Source organism: Macaca nemestrina, chromosome 15, assembly GCF_043159975.1.
Source record: "Macaca nemestrina isolate mMacNem1 chromosome 15, mMacNem.hap1, whole genome shotgun sequence".
NCBI lineage: Eukaryota > Metazoa > Chordata > Mammalia > Primates > Cercopithecidae > Macaca > Macaca nemestrina.
Window position 1 is genome coordinate 87,825,162 of NC_092139.1, and position 24,573 is coordinate 87,849,734.

General features: G+C 53.4%; 3 protein-coding genes across 7 annotated transcripts in view; 2 read left to right on the top strand and 1 right to left on the bottom strand.

Moving 5' to 3' along the window:
• The window catches only part of LOC105480662 (ubiquitin conjugating enzyme E2 L3), a 55,669-nt gene extending 45,581 nt beyond the window's left edge, over positions 1-10,088 (top strand). For all 3 annotated transcript variants that reach the window (XM_011739751.2, XM_071080054.1, XM_071080053.1), the window contains one exon: positions 7,607-10,088. In XM_011739751.2, coding sequence (XP_011738053.1) covers positions 7,607-7,761 — 155 coding nt within the window. In that variant the 3' untranslated portion in view covers positions 7,762-10,088. The remainder of the gene's footprint in view (positions 1-7,606) is intronic.
• Positions 10,089-14,437: 4,349 nt separating this feature from the next.
• On the bottom strand, positions 14,438-16,429 carry LOC105480663 (YdjC chitooligosaccharide deacetylase homolog). Of its 2 annotated transcripts, XM_011739752.3 has the most exons (5): positions 16,209-16,429; positions 15,961-16,120; positions 15,667-15,766; positions 15,368-15,545; positions 14,438-15,136 (listed from the first exon to the last, which is right to left on the bottom strand). In XM_011739752.3, the coding sequence occupies exons 1-5, from the start codon at positions 16,370-16,372 to the stop codon at positions 14,767-14,769; spliced, it is 972 nt and encodes a 323-aa protein (XP_011738054.1). In that variant the 5' UTR covers positions 16,373-16,429; the 3' UTR covers positions 14,438-14,766. The 2 variants fall into 2 exon arrangements, with proteins under 2 accessions (XP_011738054.1, XP_070936153.1); XM_071080052.1 differs by lacking the exon at positions 15,368-15,545.
• Positions 16,430-18,155: 1,726 nt separating this feature from the next.
• On the top strand, positions 18,156-24,001 carry LOC105480661 (coiled-coil domain containing 116). Of its 2 annotated transcripts, XM_011739749.3 has the most exons (5): positions 18,156-18,882; positions 19,164-19,306; positions 20,403-20,957; positions 21,072-21,656; positions 23,100-24,001. In XM_011739749.3, the coding sequence occupies exons 2-5, from the start codon at positions 19,235-19,237 to the stop codon at positions 23,808-23,810; spliced, it is 1,923 nt and encodes a 640-aa protein (XP_011738051.1). In that variant the 5' UTR covers positions 18,156-18,882; positions 19,164-19,234; the 3' UTR covers positions 23,811-24,001. The 2 variants fall into 2 exon arrangements, with proteins under 2 accessions (XP_011738051.1, XP_011738052.1); XM_011739750.3 differs by lacking the exon at positions 19,164-19,306.
• The last annotated feature ends 572 nt before the right edge of the window (positions 24,002-24,573 follow it).

Consider the following 24,573-nt stretch of genomic DNA (forward strand, 5'->3'; position numbering starts at 1 on the left):
AGATCAGACAGAATCCAGAGAATCTTTCCTACCTTACCAGGTACACGCAAAATGTAGCTGAGGTCCTGTCAGGCCTTGTGGGAATGACTCATCTCAGCTGAACTTTTGACCTGTACAGGGATTGAGGAGGCCCTCCCAGTGCTCAACCCTGGGCTGCTGTCCACAGTGGGAACACACATGGACAGACAAGCCCAGCAGCTTGCTGCTGGTGCAGAGGGGTTCAGGCCCTGGTTTCTGGAAGGGATGAAGGACTGTGGGGCTGCCTACAAGGGGAAGGGAGAGTGGGATTTAAGGTGGCCTTACACAGTAGTTAGTGCCTGAACTCAGACTCCATGGAGGAAAGGAGGTTGGAGAGGGCCTTCCAGGCTATAGGAAGGGGGTGAGCTAGAGCCTAGTGGCTCAAGGGGTGATGTGAGCGGAGGGACAGAGGCAGATGTAAGGGCAGTATTCCCAGATGAAGGCACATGGTTGGCTTTAGTGGGCCTGGGATTCCCTGGAGTTGGATGTGGCTGTGCGTGGTGCATGTGTCTGTGTGTGGCTGTGTGAACATACACATGCTCATTCTTCTGGGAAGAGTATTCGAGTCAGTATTGTGGTTGTCCTCACTTTTGTCCCCTAGAAGTGACTAGAGTTTGTTATGGACTGTGTCTAGTTTTCATTTAATTCCAGACTTTCTTTGGAAGCCCTCATCTCATATTGTGGTGGCTTTCTTTTAGTGTAAAGTCTGTTTAGATTAGAGTGGGCAAAGCTGGCACCTGAGAGGCTGCAAGTGGAGGGTTTCTTTGGGTGGTACTGCTCTCAGGTGGGGGCTCATGGGTCCTTTCTAATGCCAGCTCCGACAGAGTGCAGAGAACTCCTGCCTTGCCAGGTGCACGCAAAGTATGGCTGAGGTCCCACCAGTCCCATGGGAATAACTCAGTTGAACTTTTGACCTGCACAGATATTGAGGAGGTCCTGTGTTTCAGTGACTGAGAAAAGCCCTGGAAGGTGGCGTGGAAAGCCTTTCACAAGAAAAGTTGAGCCTCACTTGTTGGAAATAATCACCATGAAAGGTGCCCATTAGACTCCCACACTGAGTAGAAGAAAGGAGTGGGTGCTAAACATTTGGTCAGGGCAGAACAGTCTCTAGTGGGCTTGGTCCTTGTTTGTGTACAAGTTGATGTTTATAAAAGCTTGACACAGTTCTTCTCAGTGCACATGGCCTGGTCTTGTTGTGTCATGTCGTGTCGTGTCGTGTCGTGTCGTGTCGTGTCCTGTCTTTTTTTGAGACAGAGTCACCGAGGCTGGAGTGTAGTGGTGCCATCCCAGCTCACTGCAACCTCCGCCTCTTGGGTTCAAGCGATTCTCCTGCCTGAGGCTTCCGAGTAGCTGGGATTACAGGCGCCCGCCACCATGCCTGGCTAATTTTTGTATTTGTAGTACAGACAGGGTTTCATCATGTTGGCCAGGCTGGTCTTGAACTCCTGACCTTAGGTGATCAACCGGCCTCAGCCTCCCAAAGTGCTGGGATTACAGGCATGAGCCACCATGTCCGGCCGACCTGGTTTTTTTCTTTGTTTTTTTTTTTTTTTTTTTTTTGAGACAGAGTCTCGCTTTGTCGCCCAGGCTGGAGTGCAGTGGCCGGATCTCAGCTCACTGCAAGCTCCGCCTCCCGGGTCTACGCCATTCTCCTGCCTCAGCCTCCCGAGTAGCTGGGACTACAGGCGCCCACCACCTCGCCCGGCTAGTTTTTTGTATTTTTTTCGTAGAGACGGGGTTTCACCATATTAGCCAGGATGGTCTCGATCTCCTGACCTCGTGATCCGCCTGTCTCGGCCTCCCAAAGTGCTGGGATTACAGGCTTGAGCCACTGTGCCCGGCCCGTTTTTTTTTGTTTGTTTGTTTGTTTTGTTTTTTTTTTTTTTGAGACGGAGTCTCGCTCTGTCGCCCAGGCTGGAGTGCAGTGGCGCAATCTCAGCTCACTGCAAGCTCCGCCTCCCGGGTTCACGCCATTCTCCTGCCTCAGCCTCCCGAGTAGCTGGGACTACAGGCGCTGCCACCACGCCCGGCTAGTTTTTTGTATTTTTAGTAGAGACGGGGTTTCACCGTGTTAGCCAGAATGGTCTCGATCTCCTGACCTCGTGATCCGCCAGCCTCGGCCTCCCAAAGTGCTGGGATTACAGGCGTGAGCCACCGCGCCCGGCGACCTGGTTTTTTTTTAATACAGATTCCTAGCACTGTTGAAAACCTATAACTGCATTTGATCAAGAGTGTTCAATAATTCCTGGAGTCCTTGCTGAGTCATGTCTGTTAAACTACCGTGCCTGGGGAGTGGCAGTCCTTCTAGGCCAGGCTGCCTAGGAAAGCCCTGCACCTCAAGTTCTGGCCACAAAGAGTTCTGGGACTCCTTCCTTACCTGTAGACTGAGAGGGTGGAGCTAGGGCCAGGGAGGCTCTCAGGAGATAGATGCACGCGCTTTGCCGCCTCTCATGGGGCTGCTGTGTAGAAGGCCGTGGCAGGATTATTCACTTTTTACCTTCCTCTCCAGGTTCATTGCCAAAATGCTGTGCTTTTTCACACTGTGGCTGCTTTTTTTTTCCCCCCCTAAAGAGCCAAATAACTTAGGGGCAGCTTTTAATTTTTTTATAAAAAGTACTGTTGACTTGGGATTTTTAAGGTAAAAATTTTGGTACAGGAGCTTTTCTGTGTGCCACGATGGACAGAGCCAGAATTGCTATTTTGTGATTTGGAACAGTTGAGGATTCCTTCCTAGAACATTATTATGTAGATTGTTTGTGGCATGGCCTTGATTCATCCTCACATGCATCAAGAATGTTCCTGGCACTTGATGGCCACATTCCCATGTTTGTTATCTATTACTACATTATAACCCCTATCAAAACTTTGTGGCTTAAAGTAACACCAGTTTATTAGTTTTTACTCTGGAGGTTGGCTGGGCTCAGCTGCATGGTTCTACAGCTGACCATTCGTTCCTGGGGTCACTCATGCAGCTGTATTGAGCTGAGAACTCAATTTGACTGGGAAGTGCTGGTAGGCATCGTGCACATGTGTGGAAATGGCATTAGCTAAGGCACTTTGGTTCTCTTTGTGTTCTCGTATTTTCCACAAGGCTAGATTGAACGCTTTCAGAGCATGGTGGTGTCAGGGTTCCAGGGTGAAGGTACAGAACTGGTACAGTGTCGCTTCTGCAGATTCTTTTGGTCAGGCAAGTCCAGATTTAATGAGAGGGAAAATAGACTTCAGCTCTTGATGGGAGGAGCATGCAGGATGGGAGACAGGATGGCAGAGGTGGGACAGGCAGGCAAGGATGCTGAGTCCCCTTGCTGCCTCCTCAGACCCACTTGGGCCTGCTTTTCCCAAATGGCAGCTCTTCTGGACATGCCATTCCTTCTCCCACCTGCCTGATTCTTCATATGTTGGGTGTCCCTGTTTTTCTGGTGCTATTTCCTGACTGCTGTTCAGCTGCCACTGTCCTGCAAACCCTGCCCTTTCAAATGCCTCACCATTCCTTCATTTGTTTCCTAAATATGGTAAGTGAAAGTGCCACTTGAGGCCGGGCACAGTGGCTCACGCCTGTAATCCCAGCATTTTGGGAGACTGATGCAGGCAGATTGCTTGAGCCAAAGAGTTTGAGACCAGCCTGAGCAACACGGTGAAACCCTGTCTGTACCAAAAAAAAAAAAAGGAAGGAAAGAAAGAAAGAGAAAGCCAATTGTGCCACCCTCCTGCTGTAATCTTCCAGTGCTCTTCCTTTGTCCCCAGAGCACCTGCTCATGATTTTTGTCTCCTGCCCTTGTCCTTAGAAACTTCGACATTCCCAATTATGGCTTCTTCCAGATCCAGCCTTGAAGTTCTTTGACCTCCTCAATTCACAACCTCTAGCTAACTTTAGCCATCTACAAGTACAGAAAAGTAAGCATAATGGAAGAAATAGTAATATGAAAAGATGCTCATATGACCCAGCAGTTCCACTCTTAGCTATATCTACCCAAGAGAAATGAAAACATATGCTCAATAAAAACTTGTACACAGATGTTCATAGCACCATTATTCACAATGAACAGGAAGTGGAAAGAGCCCAAATGTCCATCAGTTGGTGAGTGAATAAACAAAATGTGAGCCGGGAGCGGTGGCTCACGCCTGTAATCCCAGCACTTTGGGAGGCTGAGGTGGGTGGATCACCTGAGGTCAGGAGTTCAAGACCAGCTTGGCCAACATGGTGAAACCCTGTCTCTACTAAAAATACAAAAAATTAGCTGGGCGTGGTGGCAAGCACCTGCAATCCTAGCTACTTGGGAGGCTAAAGCAGGAGAATCGCTTGAACCTGGGAGGTGGAGGTTGCAGTGAGCCAAGATTGCGCCACTGCACTCCAGCCTGGGCAACAAGAACCAAACTCCCTCTCAAAACAAAACCAAGCAACAACAAAAAAGTAGTGTATCTCTACAATGAAATCTTATTTAGCCATAAAAAGCAATGAAGTACTGTCTTATGGTACATAAATGTTGAAAATATGCTAAATGAAAGAACCATCCATGGAAGGCCACATATTGTATGATTCCATTTGTGGTTGAGCCTCATTGTTCATAGAGTCTGTGTTTGTGAATTTGCCTACTCACTAAAGTTTTTTGTAGCCCCAAAATCAATATTCTCGGCACTTCTGGTCTATCACAGATGTGCGCATGTGCAGAGCAGCAAAAAATTTGAAGTACCCAGTGTACGTGTTACAGGCTCACGCCTGTAATCCCAGCACTTTGGGAGGACGAGGCAGGCAGATCAAGACCATCCTGGGTAACACGGTGAAACCCCATCTTTACTAAAAATACAAAAAATTACCAGGTGTGGTGGTGGATGCCTGTAGTCCCAGCTACTCGGGAGGCTGAGGCAGGAGAATCACTTGAACCCAGGAGGGGGAGGTAGCAGTGAGTTGAGATTGCGCCACTGCACTCCAGCCTGGGCGACAGAGGCAGACTCCATCTCTGCTTCTCAATTAAAAAAAAAAAAAAAAAAAAAAATTAAGACTTGATCAAATGAGTGAAAGTGAAACTTTAGAAAATAATGAAATAGACAAATGGCATCTTTTGAGAAATAGGTCTTTTATTTTTAATTTTTATTTTTTAATTTTTTTTGCGATAGGGTCTCGCTCTTGCTCAGGCTGAGTATAGTGGCACAATCACAGCTCACTACAGCCTCAATATTGTGGGCTTGAGCAATCATCCCACCTCAGCCTCCCAAGGAGCTGGGAGTACAGGCATGTACCACCATGCCCAGCTAATTTTATTTTTTAATTTTGTAGAGGCCAGGTCTTGCTGTGTTGCCCAGGCTGGTCTCAAACTCCTGGCCTCAAGTGATCCTTCCTCCTTGGCCTCCCAAAAGTGCTGGGAATACAGGTATGAGCCACCAACCTCTGCATTAGTCACCAAGGTGATGATAGTGAGAAGTAGAGAGCCTAAGTATTCATATCAGAGAGTGAGGTGAAAACTCCTGAGCGTGCCCCTGACAAAGTACTCAGCCTGTCCTTAGCCCAGCAAGGTTTCTAAAATGCTAATACAGTGGTAATTCTCCTGTTAGAGAGCCATTTCTAATCATGGGAAAAGAAAGGGAGCCACCTGTTTGTGCTCTTAGGCGACTGTTATTCAGTTTCCAACCCTGAAGTCAAGAACAGCCAGGAAAAGGGAGCAGTCTCACACCGAGGGTGGCGTGCACTGAATATACTGTGGCCAGTGAGCCAAGGGTGGGCTTCGTTTATTAATTAAATAAATGTTTATTAAATCAAAATACACCTCCAGGGCCTGCTGCCTCTAGGTGGCTTGTACAGGGAGGTGATACCATCTACCCCTGAGGAGGCTTGGAGACTAAATTAGAGGCCACCCTGGCCTGCAGAGAGCTTTCCAGGCCCCTTGCCCCTGCTTCCTGTTGACAGTCCACCCTCCTTGCCCAACCATCCCCTAGCCCCAACAAATGTGGAACCTGTCAGCCTTGCATGCGCCATGCCCTCCTCGCCTCTGCCCCACTGCTTCATCTCTACCCGCTGTGGTCACAGGAGCTCTCTCTTTTCCCTTCTCACCAGGCATGGTAAGAAGCAGAGGTTAGGCAGGTGGGCTTTGGATACCAGGCCAGGAGTACTTTGTGCTGTGGCCCTCACTATGTGCTGTTGAATGATTGTGCCTTTGCATATGACTCAGCCAGCATCAGCATTTTGTTTTATTTATTTATTATGTATTTATTTTTGAGACAGAGTCTTGCTCTGTCACGCAAGCTAGAGTGCAGTGGCACGATCTCGGCTCACTGCAACCGCCATCTCCTGGGTTCAGACGATTCTCCTGCCTCAGCCTCCCGAGTATCAGGGACTATAGACATGGGCCACTATGCCTGGCTAATTTTTTGTATTTTTAGTAGAGACGGAGTTTCACCATGTTGGCCAGGCTGGTCTTGAGCTCCTAACCTCAGGTGATCTGCCTGGCTAGCATCAGCATTTTAGTCCATTTCTTGTAATGCTGAGTGAACGATACGAGCCCTCAATAAAGGAATTGTGGCATCAGCAGTTCGGAGAAGAGGGGCACCGTTTTACAATGGGAAGGAACATTCTGAGGGTGCTGATCCTGACAAGGTTGGGGTCAGCTGTGGCAAAGTATGTGAGGAGGTGTGGGTAGCAGCTGCTTCTGATTCCCCACTATCCTTCCACCCTGGAGCACGTCTGGGCTATGGCACCTAGGGGGAGTACTGTCGCACCCATCAGAGCCATCAGTGTGACATCTGCCTGTGGTCTTGACAGTGTGATGCGATGGCGGTTGTCAGCTTCCCATTGGCTGGCCCCAGTGATCCTTTCTGGAGGGTGCAGAAACTCCTAAGGGTCTTCCAGAGTTGGGTCGTTGCACATTGATAAGTGCAGTGCTGCCACATACCCTTCTTTCTAGTGCCCACTCAGTCACCTTAACCAAAACTTCCCTGAGCCGAGCATGGTGCTGGGTGCTGGGCTGATGCAGGGAAGTTCTACCCAGTCCTGCCCCGAAGAAAGTGACCCTGTGTGTGTGTGTGTGTGTGTGTGTGTGTGAGAGTGAGCAGTTCAATGCTAGGCCTCCTATCTCCAGAGCACACAAGAGGACTGGATTAGCCAGGCATGGTGGTGCGCGACTCTCGTCCCAGCTACTCGGGGGACTGAGGCTGGAAGATTGCTTGAGGTCAACCCAGGAGGTTGACGCTGCAGTGAGCCAAGATGGTGCCACTGCATTCCAGCCTGGGTGACAGAGTGAGACCCTGTCCCTCCTCCCCAACCCCCTGCCAAGAAAAAAGGGCTGGGAGTGACTGAGGGCTAAGACTTCCCCAGGTGTCAGGTCAGGAAGGTTTCCTGGAGGCGGAAGCACATCACTGTGAACAATTATCCACCGTAGTGTTAGCTATTTGTTGTCCATCAATGTCTCCTAATCACAGAGGAAAGATGAGTTTTCTGGGGGTCAGAATTTTGGATAGATAGGCTGCTTTGGCTTAAAAGCACATTAGCTATAAACCAGTGGTAAAGCCAGAGTTTTGTTCCCGGGATTAGCTGCCTCTTGCCTGTGCCATTTCTGAGACTGTGTTAACCCCCCATGCCTTGTCGTTCTCTTGGCAGTAATCCAGTCCCTCATAGCACTGGTGAATGACCCCCAGCCCGAGCACCCGCTTCGGGCTGACCTAGCTGAAGAATACTCTAAGGACCGTAAAAAATTCTGTAAGAATGCTGAAGAGTTTACAAAGAAATATGGGGAAAAGCGACCTGTGGACTAAAATCTGCCACGATTGGTTCCAGCAAGTGTGAGCAGAGGCCCCGTGCAGTGCATTCAGACACCCCGCAAAGCAGGACTCTGTGGAAATTGACACGTGCCACCGCCTGGCGTTCGCTTGTGGCAGTTACTAACTTTCTACAGTTTTCTTAATCAAAAGTGGTCTAGGTAACCTGTAAAGAAAGGATTAAAAATTTAAGATGTTCTAGTTCTGCTCTCTTTGTTTTAAAAATCACTGCTTCAATCTATTCCAAAAGAATGGTGTTTCTTTTCTTGTCCAATTTTATCCAAAATCTTCAAGTTGCATTTAGCCCATAATGTTTAAAAAAAAGGAAAAAAAAGGTTGTGGTTCCCTTTCTTCCCTACCCTTGCCACTCCCACTTTCTGGCACTGAGTTTATTTTTCACTTACTTCCCCAGACCCGGGGCCCGCCTCCACAAAAGAGAAGAGACTGCCCTGGCGGTCCTGGTGGCTTTTCTTAGCACGTGTGGGACTGTTGCCCAGTGTGGGAGTTGGTTTAAATTCTCCTGACTCCAGTTTATAACATCCTTTTAAAAATTTTAAAAACAAACAGCCACACCCCTCCTCCAGTCCTTCTCCTCAGTTCTTGTGTGAATCTCCAGCTGATGTTACCACAGTAACATGAGTTAATTGGGCAAGCTCTGATGTCAGTGTGTGTAACTGACCTCTGGCCTGGCCTGCACAGACAAACCCTATAATCACAGGTCTGTGGTGGCCCCGAAATGGGGGGCCTGCTAGTCAGGAGGATGCTGTGCACACTGTGTGTGATGAATCTCGCCAGAAAGGCTCCTGATGTCCCAGGTTGGCACTTCTTCCTGCAGCCATTGTAGAAGATCTGCTGGTCCTTGCAGGCAAAGCTACAGCCAGAATGTCCGTTTGAAATTCCCAGCTCATCTGTCACCGAGTTTCATCTGAATGTGCCACGGAGCTTGCTCTCCACTTCCTCTGTGCAGCGGCCCCGCCACAGCCCTCCCTCGGCACACTTTGACCCTTTGTAGGATTGGAATTAGCAGGACTCGGCTATTTAAAGCACCAGTCTGGGGTCTCCTGGGCCCCTGCTGACCCCTTCCTCCAGAGCAGCTGGCCCAGCCCGGGAACAAGACGGACTTCCTCTCCCTTTGGACTCACAGCCTTTGCAGAGTCAAGCTCCACTTGAAGCTCACTCAGTAATATCCTTTCAATGTGTTTTATATTGTTTTGACTGCCTTTTTTTGTAGAAATAAAAATTGACCTTAGAATTTATCATCAGATAAACTTGTAAACATTTGAATATTAATGTCTTTTCAAGGCAAATGGGATTGTCCCCAAACTAGTAGAGAATCCGTGTCACTCTGACACCCCAAGGAAGCCGACGATCCAAATGCCGTGTGTCACCAACCCCGCTTCTGCCACTGGTGGCTTCCCTTCTTGGCTTTTGGGGGGACTAGATCCTGTGGAGAAGATGACTTAAACTTTGCTTTTTGTTTTAATTTTAATTCTAGATCTTTCCGGTCTGATCTGTGCAGAAGTGGGGAGTGATGGGCAGGTTAGGCAGCCTAACATCATTCAGGCGCGTGGCCCCTGTGGTGTGTACATGAACTCAGCTTCTTTTGTCCTAGGTACGCCAAGGGCAGGTTTCTGGAGACTCGTGTGCCCAGGATGGCAAGGGCACCGGGCTGGCGTTTCCGTATATGTGTCTTCATTAGCAGAAAAATGATGATGCATTTTATTTCACTCACACTCCAATTTGTAATAAAATGCCAAATTCTGTCAGAAACTATCCAAACAAGCCACCATTTGTTCTTGTTGCTTCTCTGGATCCAGAAATGTTGCCATTCTTGGAAACTGTCCCATTGCTTCATATTTCTGCCAACGTAGCTCTGCCTGCCTGTCACCCCCTCACTGCGCTCTGCTCACCACGGGAGGATACCTGTGTGCCAGCAGCCCCTCAGGGACTCTCAGCCCTGGCACTGGCACCCCAGGGTTGGCCCCGTCAGCAGAGGCCTGGCTTTCGAGCCAGTGGGTGTCTCTCCTTCGGGCCTGGGCGACTTGCTCCTGCCAGCCATGCCCTCAGGGTAGGCTCTGAGCAAGCTGGTGAACAGCCTTGGCTGCTCCAAAACCAAAAAGCTGGGTCCTCTGGAGGAGGGGCGAGCTGTGGAGCAGCCACCCACTGCTGCCCCTAGCTCACTCAGGAATTCACACCCGCCTGGTTTCTTGAAGTGTGCTGGGTCCTTCCCTCTGCTCCCCACTCCCCACCACGGCAGAGAATAGGCTTTCTAAGATGCTGCGATCCCGTTCTGCTGCCCTTAATAAAAATGCTCTCAGACACTGGTTAGTCGTGTGGGTTTCTTCCTTCCTGGGAGCGGGCAGTGCCAGGGGCCTGTGCTCTTGGAGATGGGAGGGCTGGCTGGGGCCCAGGTCCTGGGGCTTCTGATCTCTCTCCCCATTCCCATCCTCTCCAAAAGAGGTACATAGAGGTGTTCCTGCCTCCCTAGAGGGAAGGAGATGAGGTATAATCAACGAGAAAGCCAGAGACTCCAGACAGTCGGGGCCTGCAGAGGGCGCTCTTGGATGTCTTGTGAGGGGACAGGGAATAACGTGTGGGTGCATCACTTACATGTGGGAGTCATCCTGGAGCCCCCTGGGAGTGTTACGATCCGTGTTTTGAAGAGGCAAACCTGGGGTCCCAAGAGGTCACAGAATTAATAAGGCTGTGCCTGAGGGTGGAGCTGGACCATGTCCATGAATGGTGCCAGCCAGAAACACTATTTGAGTCCCCCAGTGCAGCCCGCTGCCAGGCGCTACAGCAGTGGTGCTGACTCAGCAAGGGCTCAGCCAGGCCCAGGACTTTTTTGGCCAGGCCTTCTCTGCCTGGAATTTGACACCTGCTGAGACCAGGCCTGCACTGTCAGCTGGATCTGCAGGTCTTGGGGAAGGAAGCTTCCTGGGGTGTCATTTTACTAGCCTTTAACATACCTAACACTTTACCCTCTGAGCCTCAGGAGAGCCCTGTGGCATCCTTATCCCTGCTTTTAAAGACAACCAAGACCCCTGGCCTGTTTTTGTTCACATTCTGACTGCAGAGCCTGTTACATTCCACCACTTGGCACGTTTCCTCCCACAGGGTCCCTCTGAGCCCAGAAACAGCCAGTTACCCCCCTCCCCAAAGCCAGAGACCTTTAAGCCCCTCTGTCAACTTCCTCTTTCCTGCAGCCACCGGCCACCAGTTTTGGCCTTGTTCACTATTAATTGTTCAGCTTGAAATAAGCATCAATTTCATCACTCCTGTACCTGCCGCAGCCTGACTTCTGTCACCTGCTGCCCCTTGCTGCTGCTCCTTTCATTTGGTGCCATCTAACCCAGCCCTAAAAGAAAGCCAGAGCTGGCCGGGCGTGGTGGCTCAAGCCTGTAATCCCAGCACTTTGGGAGGCCGAGACGGGCGGATCACGAGGTCAGGAGATCGAGACCATCCTGGCTAACACGGTGAAACCCCGTCTCTACTAAAAATACAAGAAAATTAGCTGGGCGAGGTGGCGGGCGCCTGTAGTCCCAGCTACTCGGGAGGCTGAGGCAGGAGAATGGCGTGAACCCGGGGAGGCGGAGCTTGCAGTGAGCCGAGATCGCGCCACTGCACTCCAGCCTGGGGCACAGAGCAAGACTCCGTCTCAAAAAAAAAAAAAAAAGAAAAAGCCAGAGCTGCTCTCTGCATTTCCCACCCTGTCCTGCCCACCTCTTCCTCCTCTCCCTGCTTCCTGGGTATGGCGTGGGGGAAGGGCACCAACCTGGAACAGAGGGGAGCTGAGGGTACCATTGCTCCCAGTGCAGTGCAGTGCTTGGCCCAGGCCATGCCTGGTAAGTGGCCATTTCCCAGATTATTGGAATGTGTTCTTGTTCACTGACGGTTCCTAGGGAACCCTGGAGGCCTCAGAGGATCAGAGTGGAAAGGACCACCGTGCAGAGGCCGTAACTGAGGCCCTTGGAAGGAAGTCACTTGCAGAGAGCATTCCCTACCCTGTGCTGGCCAGGTTCGGAAACTGCCCTGTGGCTGCACACGTTGCCGCGGGTTTCTCCTACATCTTCCTGTGTCACTGGATGGACTGTCCTTGTGTGTACCAGACTGGGAGCTCCTTGCAGACCAGGCCGTTTCAGCTCCAGCCCTGGCCTGGCACAGTGTGGACCCTCCAGACACGAATGCTGAGTGGGTGGGTAACAGTGAACCACTTGGCTAAGACATACCCCTGTTGCTGCCCCCACAACCTCCGTGGGCCACAAGTCACCACCCTAACAGGTCCTTACCACTTTCACCTCCTCGTGAGGAGGGCCTCATTATAATCAGGTGGGCCTGATTATCCTGTGAGTCTGTGGCCCCTCACTTCACTCTTTTTTTTTGGCCCCGAGCTCACTCTGTCGCCCAGGCTAGAGTGCAGGGGCATGATCACTGCTCCCTGCAGCCTCTACCTCCCAGGCTCAATAGATCCTCCTATCTCTGCCTCCTGAGTAGATGGAACTACAGGCTCGTGTCACTACACCCGGCTAATTTTTGTATTTTTTATAGAGACAGGGTTTTGGCATGTTAGTTAGTCTGGTCTCGATCTGCTAGCCTCAAGCCTTCCCGACTCAGCCTCCCAAAGTGCTGGGATTACAGGCGTGAGCCACTATGCCCAGCCATTATTTTTTCTTTTTAAAATAACAGAAATGAGGTCTTACTGTGTTGTCCAAGCTGGTCTCGAACTCCAGAGCTCAAGTAATCCTCCCACTTCAGGCTCCCAAAGCGCTGGGATGATAGGTGTGAGCCACTGTGCCTGGCTTCACTTCACTCAAATGCTCATGGTCAGCAGGGCGCTGTGGCTGACGCCTGTAATTCCAACACTGAAGGAAAGGCCAAGGTGACCAGATCTCTTGATCCCAGGAGTTTGAGACCAGCATGGGCAACATGCCAAAACCCCATCTACAAAAAATAAAAAATGAACCAGACATGCCTGTGTTCCCAGCTCCTCGGGAGGCCAAGGTGGGATGATCAACTGAGCCTGGGGAGGTCGAGGACTGCAGTGATTGTGCTACTGTACTCCAGCCTGGGTGACAGGATGAGATCCTGTCTTTAAAAAAAAAGTTCATGGTCCCCAGCGCTGCTGTCGGCTCTTTGCTCATCCCTCCTTCCCTCCGTGGGTGACAGTAGCCACTCATCTAGCATCTGTGCAGACGCCCAGATCTCTCCTGCCCACCCACACCTCTCTCCTGAGCCTAGAGCTGCACAACCAGCTGCCTGCTCCTCTCAGAACACTTCCATAACAGAAGCCCCTCAAGGGAGCTGCGTCTGTGCCCCCGGCTAACTTCAGGCCACCCCTCTCCCAGCCCCAGCCAGGAGTGTGGCCAGATCTCAGTAGGCTGAGGCGAGATGGAGGCTAGGCAGCAGGAGGAGCCACCGTACAGTGATTCCAGCTCACAAGCATGGGTGCAAGAAAGCAGGAAAAGGGCTGTGGATGGGAGAGTCCAAGTCTAGTGAAGGTCAAGATGGAAGACGAGTGTGGAGCCAGAAAAAGGGACTGAAGCTGCAGTCAAGGGGATGGGGCATGGGTGGGTAGAAGCAGGAAGGCGGAGAGACATCCCACACTCACCCTTCAGAAAGCCACACGACCCTCTAAGCTGCCTAGGCTGGGTGAGAGCTCTCTTGGCCACTGATTCCATGTTTGGCCCAGGCTAGGGCCTGGTGCACATTAAATAAATGAATGAGTAGTTTCAAAGCCCTGTTCTGCCACTCCTGCCTCTACCCCTGTAAAATGGGGAGATCGGTGCCTGCCTCATAGATGCTATTTCATGAAATGAGATAAGAACCACATGGTATTCCATCTGCCTTTCCATCCTCCGGAGTGGGGCAGAAGGACTCTGTGCTCCAGAGGACTCCCACTGCCTTCCCCATCTGCTCCTGCACCTCAGGAGCTTTCGCCCAAGCCACATGGGGCCCCAGTCCACAGGGCATCCCTACATTGCCAGGTCAAGTTAGGAACCTCGGTATCCCATTTCCTGGGAAGACTGCTCCTCCTAGAAAAATTTAAATGTATTCCCACGGGGTTGCAGGGTCTCCTCACGCCTATCCCCTAGAATGGCTTACATCTAAACAGATGACTTCTTTTTCTTTTTTTTCCTTTTTTTCCGAGACGGAATTTCACTCTTGTTGCCCAAGCTGGAGTGCAATGGCGCAATCTCGGCTCACCATAACCTCCGCCTCCCGGGTTCAAGCGATTCTCCTGCCTCAGCCTCCTGAGTAGCTGGGATTATAGGCATGCACCACCAACGCCCAGCTAATTTTGTATTTTTAGTAGAGATGGGGTTTCTCCATGTTGGTCAGACTGGTCTCAAACTCCTGACCTCAGGTGATCCACCCGCCTCGGCCTCCCAACGTGGTGGGATTACAGGTGTGAGCCACCGCACTCGGCCTACAGGTGACTTCTAAAAATCAATACTGAGATTATAGTATTATGCCTCTTCAAAAGCAGCCTGGTGAGGACAGTCTTCTCCCACTCCCACCCCCTAAAAAGGAATAAAGAAAACCGCAGCATGAACAAATGAACAAAACCAGAATGGAGAATGGGCCATTTCCTGGAGTGGTTTGAGCCAAGAGGGAGCTGCTCTTTGTCCCTGCTTGTTTCTGTCTCCTGGGCAGAGCTAATAAACCACCCAAGTTTGAAAGACACACGTTATTTTATTAATATAGCCATCTCTCCCCACTGCCCCAGTAGTGAAGGTGTTTGCACTGCAGCATGGAGGGGCACCAAATGCTCTGCGGGCCCTAGCCCGCTGCCACAGGATGGACCCGCCTGCAGCCAAGAAGGCTGCTCAAACTCTAGATACCATTTGGAGCCATGAGGACCTGGGCCCAGACGTGGCAGTGTCCTACCCAGGGAAGTCAACAGACCCTGCTCCAGGGACCGGTTCTGGGCTGGGCCAGGACTAAATCCTGGCTCCCCTTGCTTGGTAGTAAGGGGATTAGTGCTTGGTTGTCGGTAGCGGGTCAGAGTAGGGAGGGTTCCAGGAAGGGTTCCAGAGTGGCCTCACGGGGGACCTCCTCCCCTGGCCTCTTGGAGTCCAGGTCGTCGAGGGCGCAAAGCTGCACGCCATCCTGGGCAAGCCGGGTCCGCAGCGTGGGCGCGGTGAGGACGCGCAGCTCATGCAGCCGCTCCCAAGAGCAAGAGAAAGCGTCGGGGCCTTCACCGCAGCCGCCGGTGGGAGGCACACTGGGATAGCCGGGGTGCGCCATCAGCTCGGCTGTCAGCGTGTGGCCCGCTAGGGTACCTTCCAGGACCCGCGCCAGGGCCCCGGACACGCGGTGAGCGGACATGTGCCGGCCGCAAGTGCTCAGACCCACGAAGGCGTCTGTCCACCTGTAGTGGGCGGGGCATCAGCCGCGGGGCCAGGCCAGGCCATGACCAGGGCTAGGCTAGGGTAGGGTAGGATAGGGTAGGGACGGGGGGCGGGAGGGGGGAACTGGGGTTGCGGCAGCGATCGAAGCCAGACTCGCTTCCGGGCTGAGAAACGCACACAGCTAGCCAGGTGAATAGTCAGTGCGGAGGGACTGGGGCAGCTATGGTAGGAGACAGGGCGGGAAGCCTCACCGGAGGCCGTGGCGGGAGAAGGGGCCCACGGCGGCCCGGGCGTCGCGCTCCACGGCGCAGGCGAAGGCGCGCGCGGGGGCCTCCAGCCAAGTGCAGCCACCCACACCGCGCTCCAGCGGCAGTCGCGTAAAGCGCACCCCATAGGCCTGCAGCGCCTCGGCGAACACCTGGCACACGCCTGCGGGCGGAGCGGGTCTAGGAGGAGCACGTCCCTTCACCTGGGGGCATCGAACTACCCCTACTTCCCCAGCCCCACCTGGGAGTAAACGCCCTCCAAACTGGGATCACCAACCACGCACCTGGGAGCACGTGCACGTGCTGGTGGCCATCCACGTGCGTGGGGGCCCTGCCCATCAGCTCCCGGAAGCAGCTTAGTTGGGCCTCGAGCTCCTCCCGCACCTAGAGGGCGAGCGAGAGACACCTTGAGCAACCGGGAGTAGCTGCCGAGGACACCCTCCTCGTGCTGCCGTGTGACCGCTCCAGTGTTTAAATGAAGAAGTCATCCACCGCCATCTCCTAATGGCCTCACAGTACCCTCCGGGCGGAGCTCTGGGGGTCCTCGCGAGCATCCTCCTGCAGCTGCGGCTCCGCACCTGAGGCAAATCCACGTCTCCGGCCGCCACCGCCTCCCGGAATCCCATCTTGCCAAGAAAGAAGCCTTCGGGGCCGAGCAGCGACGAGGCGCCACTGCGGGCCGGACCCACTGGGCGGCCCTCGGACAGGTTGGCGTGGAGGCCCGTGGGGATGCTGTGCCTGAGGGCGGAGCGCGAGCTGGAGCACTGGCGGCCGCGGAGCAGCGCGCCCCAAGCCGATCGCCGCCCTGCTAGGGCCCTCCCCTCACCTGCGGGCCAGCTCCGCCGCGCTCTCCGTGGCCGCACCGTTGACCAGCAGGGACACGCTGGTCACGGCCCCGGCCAGAAAGGCCTCCACGATGCCCTCATCGCGTCGCGGGCAGTAACCAAAGTCGTCCGCGGTGACCACCAGGCGCACGCGAGGGCGGGACATGGCCGCCTGGGCCCACCGCTAGCGCTCCCAGGGGAGTGGGCCGGACAGCCCAGGCCCCGCCCCTGGACGCTGCCCATGCCCCGCCCCAACGCACACTCCCAGGTGCGGCTGCGCTTCGCCTTTGTTCTCGCCACCTAGCGGTCCGGCGTGCCCCTGCAAGGACCCGGCAACAGCTCCCGCGCTAACCAGACCAGTGCTGGATTCATTGCAACGCGGAACTTTCCTTGACTGCAAAAGTGATATTTAATATGAAAAATACCAAAAGGAAGTCGGGCGCAGTGGCTCACGCCTGTAATCCCAACACTTTGGGAGGCCGAGGCGGGTGGATCACGAGGTCAGGAGTTCAAGACCAACCTGGCCAACATGGGCAAACCCCGTCTCTACTCAAAATACAAAAATTAGCCGGGAGTGGTGGCACGCGCCTGTAATTCCAGCTACTCGGGAGGCTGAGGCAGGAGAAATGCTTGAACCCGGAAGGCGGAGGTTGTGGAGAGCCGAGATCACATGACTGCACTCTAGCATGGACGATAGAGCGAGACTCTATCTCAAAAAAAAAAAAGAAAGAAAGAAAGAAAAAAAGAAAAGGAAAAATACCAAAAAAGAAAAAAAAAAAATCTCCTACCCTTCCCAGAGATTGCCATTGTAAACTTTCTGGGTTGTGTCCTTCCAGTGTTTTCTCTAAGCAAATAAACACACCCAACTCCCTTTCTCCCCAACCCACCTTTTTTGTGTGTTGTTTTGAGAACATAAAGATGATTACACCAATGTTATCACATTCTAGTAGTTTCTTAGATAGCAGTGTGAATGAAAATTTTCATATTATTAGCTATTCTTATTCTTTTTCAAATTGCCTATTGATCTTTTGCAGATTTTTATAAGAGCAGGCATTTTCTTGATTTATTTATTTTTTCTTGAGCTCTAGACACTAAGAAAATGAAAGCAAGCATATACACTAATGGGTTTTTTTGAGAAAACATTATCTCCTGTTTCCATCTTGAGCTCTCTGCCAGGCTACAGCTTTTACATTAATAACTTCACTGTTTTTCTCTTTGGTCCAGAAAAGCTTTCCTTACCCATGACTGTATATGGTAGGCAGCCACAGTTTTCACTGCAATGTGGCAGTCTTGATTTTTCCCATGGTATTTGTGTCCAGACTATGAAATTGGTAATGTCATTCCTGTTTCACAGATTAGGAAACGGGGGGTCAGAGAGCGAAAGTGTGGTCCTGCCAGGAGTAGTGGAGATAAGACTGAACCTCACAGCTCAGGGCCTGCACCCAGACCTGCTTTGTCCTCTCTGTCCCTGACCTAGTGGGTAGCCAGAGCTGAGAGGACAGAGCAGAACTCGAGAGTAACAATATTTCATGAGGTATGTGAGGATTGAAAGCCTCATAGAGTCCTTCAACCATGCTCTTGGCATAACGACTGTTGTGTTTATAGTGACTGGTGAATTGTCAGACCTCAACCAACCACCATTCTCCACTGGAAGCTGATCTTGGAAAGGTCAGAGGTCCCGAGGGTGCGCAGATGGGAAGGAGGAGACTGACATTTATTGAGCACCTACTTGGTGCCAGACACTGAAAGTATTAAAGATTCAGGGTGACTTGCCTCAGTTCTAGCCCCAAAGGAGCACCATCTGGTAGACACATAAGTAGCAACATGGTATGGTGGAGTCTGGAATGGGGTTTACTGTGAATCGTGTACGGAGTGGCAGAATTCACAGTAAAAGCTTTTTGGAAGAAGTGACACTGTGGTGGGGTATTACTGAGCAAAAGAGAAAAGGAGGGAGGGAGAGGAGGTAAGAATATTCAAGGCTTCACTGGGATACGGAGTGTGTTGTAGGGAGATTGTATTGAATCCCATATTCCCATATTGGAAGAACACTCAAGCCCATTTACAGTGCAGGACCAATGCTAAGAGAGGCTGAGTCACATTGGCAGGAAAGAGCAGAGCCAGGAACTGAAGCTAGGTCTGTGACTGAGAGCCAGCACTCTCTCCACTGCAGAGGGGAGAGGTCTCAAGGTAGAACCTGGGGCTGTGCACACCGCGGGAGGGGCAGAGGCCCCTGGAAAGGAACAGGAGCAGGAGGCCCAGGGCTGCGCAGCGACCAGGGAGGACACGAGGAAGGTGTTTGTATCACCGGTGGAAGACGTGGCTTTGGCTTTTAGACTCCCCTCGGGGCAGGAGCGGATCATAGAGCCTAGCCCCAGCTTCGGTGGTGGGTGGGGGTCCTCCCGGCAGCGGGGATGTAGACACCAACATCTTCACCCTGCGGCTCCCAGACGAGTGTGGGAGGGCAGAGTCCAGAGAATTGGAGGTTGGGCCAATGTGGGCCCCGCCCCCAACTATTGTGTCGGAGAGGGTAGTGGATGAGCTCCTCGGTAAGAACCAATGAGGATGTGGTATGCAAATAAGCAAGTGGAGGCCGCCAGTCGACTTCCTCGCACTGTATAGCTGCCCCAGTGAGGGCGCAGACTGTACTGGCCTGCGCGGAGCAAGGCGGTGTTTCTGGTGAGTCCGTTGATTCCGGGCTGGGGCGAAAGCCAGGTTGCCCAGGGTTTGGGAGTAGGGAGGGTTAAGCACACGCAGATCCAAAGATGATCGGAGACAGGATGGTCCTCGGCGATTCCATCCCGATGACTCTGGGAACTGCCTGCCTGCAGACGCATGAGGGCCATGGAGCAGAGGAAGGGCTGGATGCAAAGGACGCGGGGTGCGGGCAGCAAGGGAACCGCAGATTCCAGGGCCACAGATGTGTGGACCTATTGGAGACCCTCACGTTGTCTCCCCAGCCCGCGCAGAGAGGAATGCGCAGCTGAAGAGAGAGGTGGGCAGCAGGCTCGGTCACCTGCCAGGTGACCACATGGCCAGGTGCCGCCACCACTCGGGCTACGTGGCTGACGATGAGGCCAGCCACTCCATGTGCAGTGCACGAGTAAGTGTGCCCAGCAGGACCCCGACCCTTAAGACCACAACATGTTCCCCGCCAACCCTGACACCCAAGACCATAGCCCCCATTTCTCATTGTCTATTGACCTGCTCTGTGGGCCTCTTAGCTGAGTCCTTATTGCCTTGACTTCTCCTATGACTCCCCTGCTTGCCCCTGTCACACTCAATTTCTTTTTTTTTTTTTTTTTTTTTTTTTTTTTTTTTGAGACGGAGTCTCACGCTGTTGCCCAGGCTGGAGTGCAGTGGCGCGATCTCGGCTCACTGCAAGCTCCGCCTCCTGGGTTCACGCCATTCTCCTGCCTCAGCCTCCTGAGTAGCTAGGACTACAGGCGCCCGCCACCGCGCCCGGCTAATTTTTTGTATTTTTAGTAGAGACGGGGTTTCACTGTGGTCTCGATCTCCTGACCTTGTGATCCGCCCGCCTCGGCCTCCCAAAGTGCTGGGATTACAGGCTTGAGCCACCGCGCCCGGCCTGTCACACTCAATTTCATTCCTTGTTTCCTTCTGACTTCCAGCGACCTGGAAGGTGCTTGGGTGAACTGGGACCCTAGAGTGGGAACTGGGAGTTGACTAGGTGCCTAGGGCTCAAGTTGGAGAAACAGCCCTGGGTAGCACAGGGCTCAAGACCTCAGCTATTGTCTGCACTCAAGACCTCAGGTGTTGTTTGCAGCCCTGCCATGGAGACAGGGATGGCCTGCTGCATGGACAGATGAGGAGCTGGAGGGAGACTCCAAGAGGTTCATGATTGCTCATCCTGCCATGTATCAGGGCAGAAGCAGGCTAAGTCCCTTAGCCAGGACTTGTGTGTGTGAAATGTAGGTGTTAGGAAAGCTTCAGGGCGACCCTGAATAGACCTCCACTTTGCAGATAAGGAAATTGGACCTCAAGAGGGGCCATCTTGCACACTGTCATCAGGCTGTAGGTGGCAGAGCCAGGGTCCAAATCCAGGGCCTCCAGACTTCAAAATGCAGCTCCTTCCACTACTCACTCTCACTCAGGTCCTAGTGTTACCCTAGGAAGACCCCAGGGAGCCCTTCACCTGTAGGGCACCCATGCCCACTGTGACATACCTGTCTGCTCAGGTGCAGCTACCCAAGAAGCCACTGGTTCCAGAGATGGGGCCAGCCTCCAAGCCGGGCCATGTGCCACACCCACCATCCACATGTGGCAGCTCAGCGCTCCAGAACCAACGCCGAAACAAGAGGCACCCTCAGCCCTTTAGCCACTTTCTGGATTTCCTGACTGAGAGCCATGTCCTGGACAGCCTGGAGACAGTGGTGGAGAAGGCGACTGAGCGCATGGCTGCCATGAAGACCGAGGCTGGGGTGCCGCTTGTGGAGGTGCAGGACCCAGTGGAGGTGCCAAGTGGTGGGCGGCGGGCACATGCCCGGCCCAGCCTCAGCACTGTACACCGGCACCGTGTACGGCCGACCCTCTGCACTGGACACCCCAACAACTACCCATCCAGCTCCAGCTCCATGTCCGACTCCCATAGCAGCCTCATGGCTGGCTGGCTGGGCTCCCACAGCCGGGACAGTGACCTAGGTGCCCAAGGTTTAGGCTCACTGCCACCTGTGAAGGACAAACTCCTGCTGGAGAAGAATCTCAAGCGGCTGCTACAGCTGGAGAGGAAAGGGGTGAGAGCCGGGGCCATGGCTGGGTGGGGTGGACTCCCACGGAGAGCCCAGGGCCAGGGTCAGCCCTGGCTTGGCTGCTCCTGAACACTTCTCAGAGTCACCCTCTTTCTGCAGAAAGGCCTCAGTCAGTCCTGCTCCAAGAGGGACTCCCTGCTGTGGGATTTGCTGGGCAGCCAGACCAGCTTTCAGTGGACCCAGGAGCAGCCCCTGTCCTGGTTCTCGGAGCTGCTGGGCTCAAGCTCTGGTGTGCCTGAAGCATCAGAGCCGAGGCCTGGAGAACAGGAGCCGATCTGCAAACGAGAGTTCAATAAAGAGATCAAGTCGTTACTGAGCCAGCTGGAGTCCCTTGACCTGCCTGGCTACTGTCCGCTCCGTGAGCCCCATCGCACACTGAACTTCCTGGCTGACCACCGCCTCTTCCCTGCCCTGCAGAGCGTCGTCAACCAGGCTGTGGATAAGCTCCGCGGCGCCCGCTGCCGCGACGGCCGTCCTCTGTTCCCCACCAGCTTGGAGCCCCCCTCAGAGCTGCAGGTTCAACGCAATCTGCCGCCGCTGGGCTCTGAGCCGGCTAAACCCACCAACAGCGGGCAGCCCCACCCCACAGTCTCCAGCCCCAAGACGCCTCAGAGAAAACACAAGGACAGAGGAGGCTCCCCCTCCATGTCTAGTGCCCAGGTGGCCACCAGATTCAAGCTCAAGGTGACACCCATGGAGAAGCCCGATGTCCCCAGCCCCTCACTCCACTCCAGGGAGAAGGAGCCTGACTCAGATCCCAAATTACAAAACCCACCTGTTTCCCTGAGCTCCAGACAGAGGGCCCAGCCCTGGCGGGGCCTGCACCTCACCCTGCCCGCGCCCGGCATAGTGGTGGAGGTGGCCTGCGGCCAGGGCCACCTCAGGGTTGTCACACCTCCACTTGCCTGCCCCTACCCCCGCTCTTCCTGCTACCTTCTCCCTGAGCTCTCCCCAGTTGCTTCCTCATCTCCCTCCTCACTGTGTCCAGAGGTGACCTCCTCGAAGGTAGGACCGGACATGAGTTTGCAGGAGAAAGGCTCCTTGACCCACCACTCCTAGCAGCCACTATCACTGGCAGGTGCTCAAGGTCAAGGTTTCTTGCCCTGCACTGTGGAAACCTCCTGGGCAGGGGTCAAGCTGATGGGGGCCCGTGAATCCTGGCCTAGCTACTACCAGGTGTTGTCACAGATAAATAAAGGCTATTTATTTATGCTGGGTATTTTTGCTAACGTTTCTATGTGAATCTAGAGACGCTCCTATGTGGGAGTGGAGGGTCCCGTCCCTTGTGGACAGAAGCACTAGCCTGGCCGGGGCCTTGCCTCCTAGGTCTAGTTCCCTTGAATCCAGCTGCCTCCAGCAGGACTCTCCAGTCTCTGGACTTTGCCGAGGGAAAGTTGACCAGGCAGGATGTGCACAAGACGTAGGTGGCCTCACACTCGTGGATCTCCAGCATGGTCCCTCGACCCTTTCCTCGGCCATCAAGGCTCCTGCAGGCATCTCTCTGGGCAGGCCTGGGCGGAAGCCTGCCCAAACCCAGTTGTCAAAGCTCAGATTATTGGGAGGCCGAGGCGGGCGGATCACAAGGTCAGGAGATCGAGACCACGGTGAAACCCCGTCTCTACTAAAAATACAAAAAATTAGCCGGGCGCGGTTGTGGGCGCCTGTAGTCCCAGCTACTCGGGAGGCTGAGGCAGGAGAATGGCGTGAACCCGGGAGGCGGAGCTTGCAGTGAGCCGAGATCACGCCACTGCACTCCAGCCTGGGCGACAGAGCAAGACTCCGTCTCAAAAAAAAAAAAAAAAAAAAAAAAAAAAAAAAAAAAAAAGCTCAGATTAACCTCACCCTGTGACAGTTCTCTGCCCTTGCCCCAGGCCCAACAGGTGTAGGAGGTGTGATGGTGAGGTGAGCATGAGAGTGGGCAGTTGAGTGCATCAGCATAGCAGATGTGGCAAAGCTGTACCCTTCGTGTGACAAGTGTGTTTGTCACACGAAGTGTACCCATTCATGTTTGCGATGGGCAGGGCTGGCAGGGCTCTGAGGAGGGCACAGTGGCTGGAAGGGGTGTCACAGAGGGATGGGGCTGGCAGATGTGACATGTGTTCCTTTCCCTCCCCGGCTGCTATGCAGAGCCCCCGCAGCAGTGGCAGGTTCACAAAGAAGAAGCCGCTGCCCTCCATCTCATCGAAGTCCAGCATGTCTCACTTCTCCAACCGCCTTTATGAGGAGCTCGCCGACTTCCTGACCCAGCAGGCAGCCTCCCTGCTCATCCACAAGTATGAGTTTGAAAAGGACCTCAGTAAGCAGCTGGGCTTCTTCTCCTTTCCTGTCACCCAAGTGCTCAGGGACCTTTCCCTGGGCTTAAAGAAGGTGAAAGGCTCCCGCATCCAGCTGTCCTCGGAGACCCACCGGAGCTGCCTGCTGCGTAAACTGGAGGAGGCCAAAAGGGCCCGGCAGACCTCCCGGCTCAGCACCCCCCACCGCAGCACAGAGACACCCTCTGTGCAGCAGGAACCGGCCACCCACACTGCCCAGGACCAGGCCACAGAGCCCTGCCGCTCCATTTACACTAACTTGCCAGCCAGCCGGCAGCTCAGCCCATTGGAGCCCAAGCTCTCAGTGTCCGCTGGCACCGGCATGGGTTCCAGTCTCCCCAAGTCCAAGGACACGGACAGTGAAGGCCATGATGAGGCCGAGGTTGAAGATGAAGATGAGGATGAGTACAAGGATGAGGACCAGGATGAGGACAAGGAGGAGGATGGAGTCCAGAGCCTCCCAGAACCTGGAGAGGAGGCCTCGGTCAGCCACTCTGTGGACGTGGGCCATAGTGACCCACCATGAAGTCCCCACTAGCCACTCGATTCCCTGCTCTGTCAGAGTTGCTGCCCATCACACCAGCCCCTGCCAAGAGCAGAGTCACCACAGGCTGAATGCCCACGAGGAGCTCTGCTGAGACTCTCAGGGGAGCCAGCGAAAGAAATAGAAATAAAGCCTGTGTTGCTGGGACACAGGTTTGTTGTCCTGAGATTTCAGCCGCCATTTTATTTCTTTACTTATTCGTTTACTTATATTTAAGATGAAGTCTTGGCTGGGCTCATGCCTGTAATCCCAACACTTTGAGAGGCTGACGTGGACAGATCACTTGAGGCCAGGAGTTGGAGACCAGCCTGGCCAACACGGTGAAACTCTGTCTCTACTAAATACAAAAATTAGCCAGGTGTGGTGGCAGGTACCTGTAATCCCAGCTACTTGGGAGGCTGAGGCGGGAGAATGGCTTTAACCTGGGGAAGCAGAGGTCGCAGTGAGCCGAGATTGCACCACTGCACTCCAGCCTGGGCAACAGAGTGAAACTGTGTCTAAAAAAAAAAAAAAAAAAAAAAAAGTCTTGCTGTGTCTTCCAGGCTGAAGTGCAGTGGCATGATCTTAGTTCATGGCAACCTCCACTTCCTGGCTTTAAACAATTCTGTCCCCTCAGCCTCCTGAGTTGCTGGGACTACAGACGCCCGCCACCATGCCCAGCTAATTTTTGTATTTTTAGTAGAGACGGGATTTCACCATGTTGGCCAGGGTGGTCTCGAATTCCTGACCTCAAGTGATCCACCAA

Excerpts from the sequence above, each read along its gene's own strand:
- LOC105480663 (XM_011739752.3), bottom strand. The coding sequence starts at position 16,372 with ATGTCCCGCCCTCGCGTGCGCCTGGTGGTCACCGCGGACGACTTTGGT. Across the intron at positions 16,121-16,208 it reads GCGGCGGAGCTGGCCCGCAG|GCACAGCATCCCCACGGGCC; the intron begins GTGAGGGGAGGG and ends CTCCGCCCTCAG. Across the intron at positions 15,137-15,367 it reads TTCTCCCGCCACGGCCTCCG|GTGGACAGACGCCTTCGTGG; the intron begins GTGAGGCTTCCC and ends CGCCCACTACAG.
- LOC105480661 (XM_011739749.3), top strand. The coding sequence starts at position 19,235 with ATGGCCAGGTGCCGCCACCACTCGGGCTACGTGGCTGACGATGAGGCC. Across the intron at positions 19,307-20,402 it reads ACTCCATGTGCAGTGCACGA|GTGCAGCTACCCAAGAAGCC; the intron begins GTAAGTGTGCCC and ends CTGTCTGCTCAG. Across the intron at positions 21,657-23,099 it reads CCACCAGATTCAAGCTCAAG|AGCCCCCGCAGCAGTGGCAG; the intron begins GTGACACCCATG and ends GCTGCTATGCAG.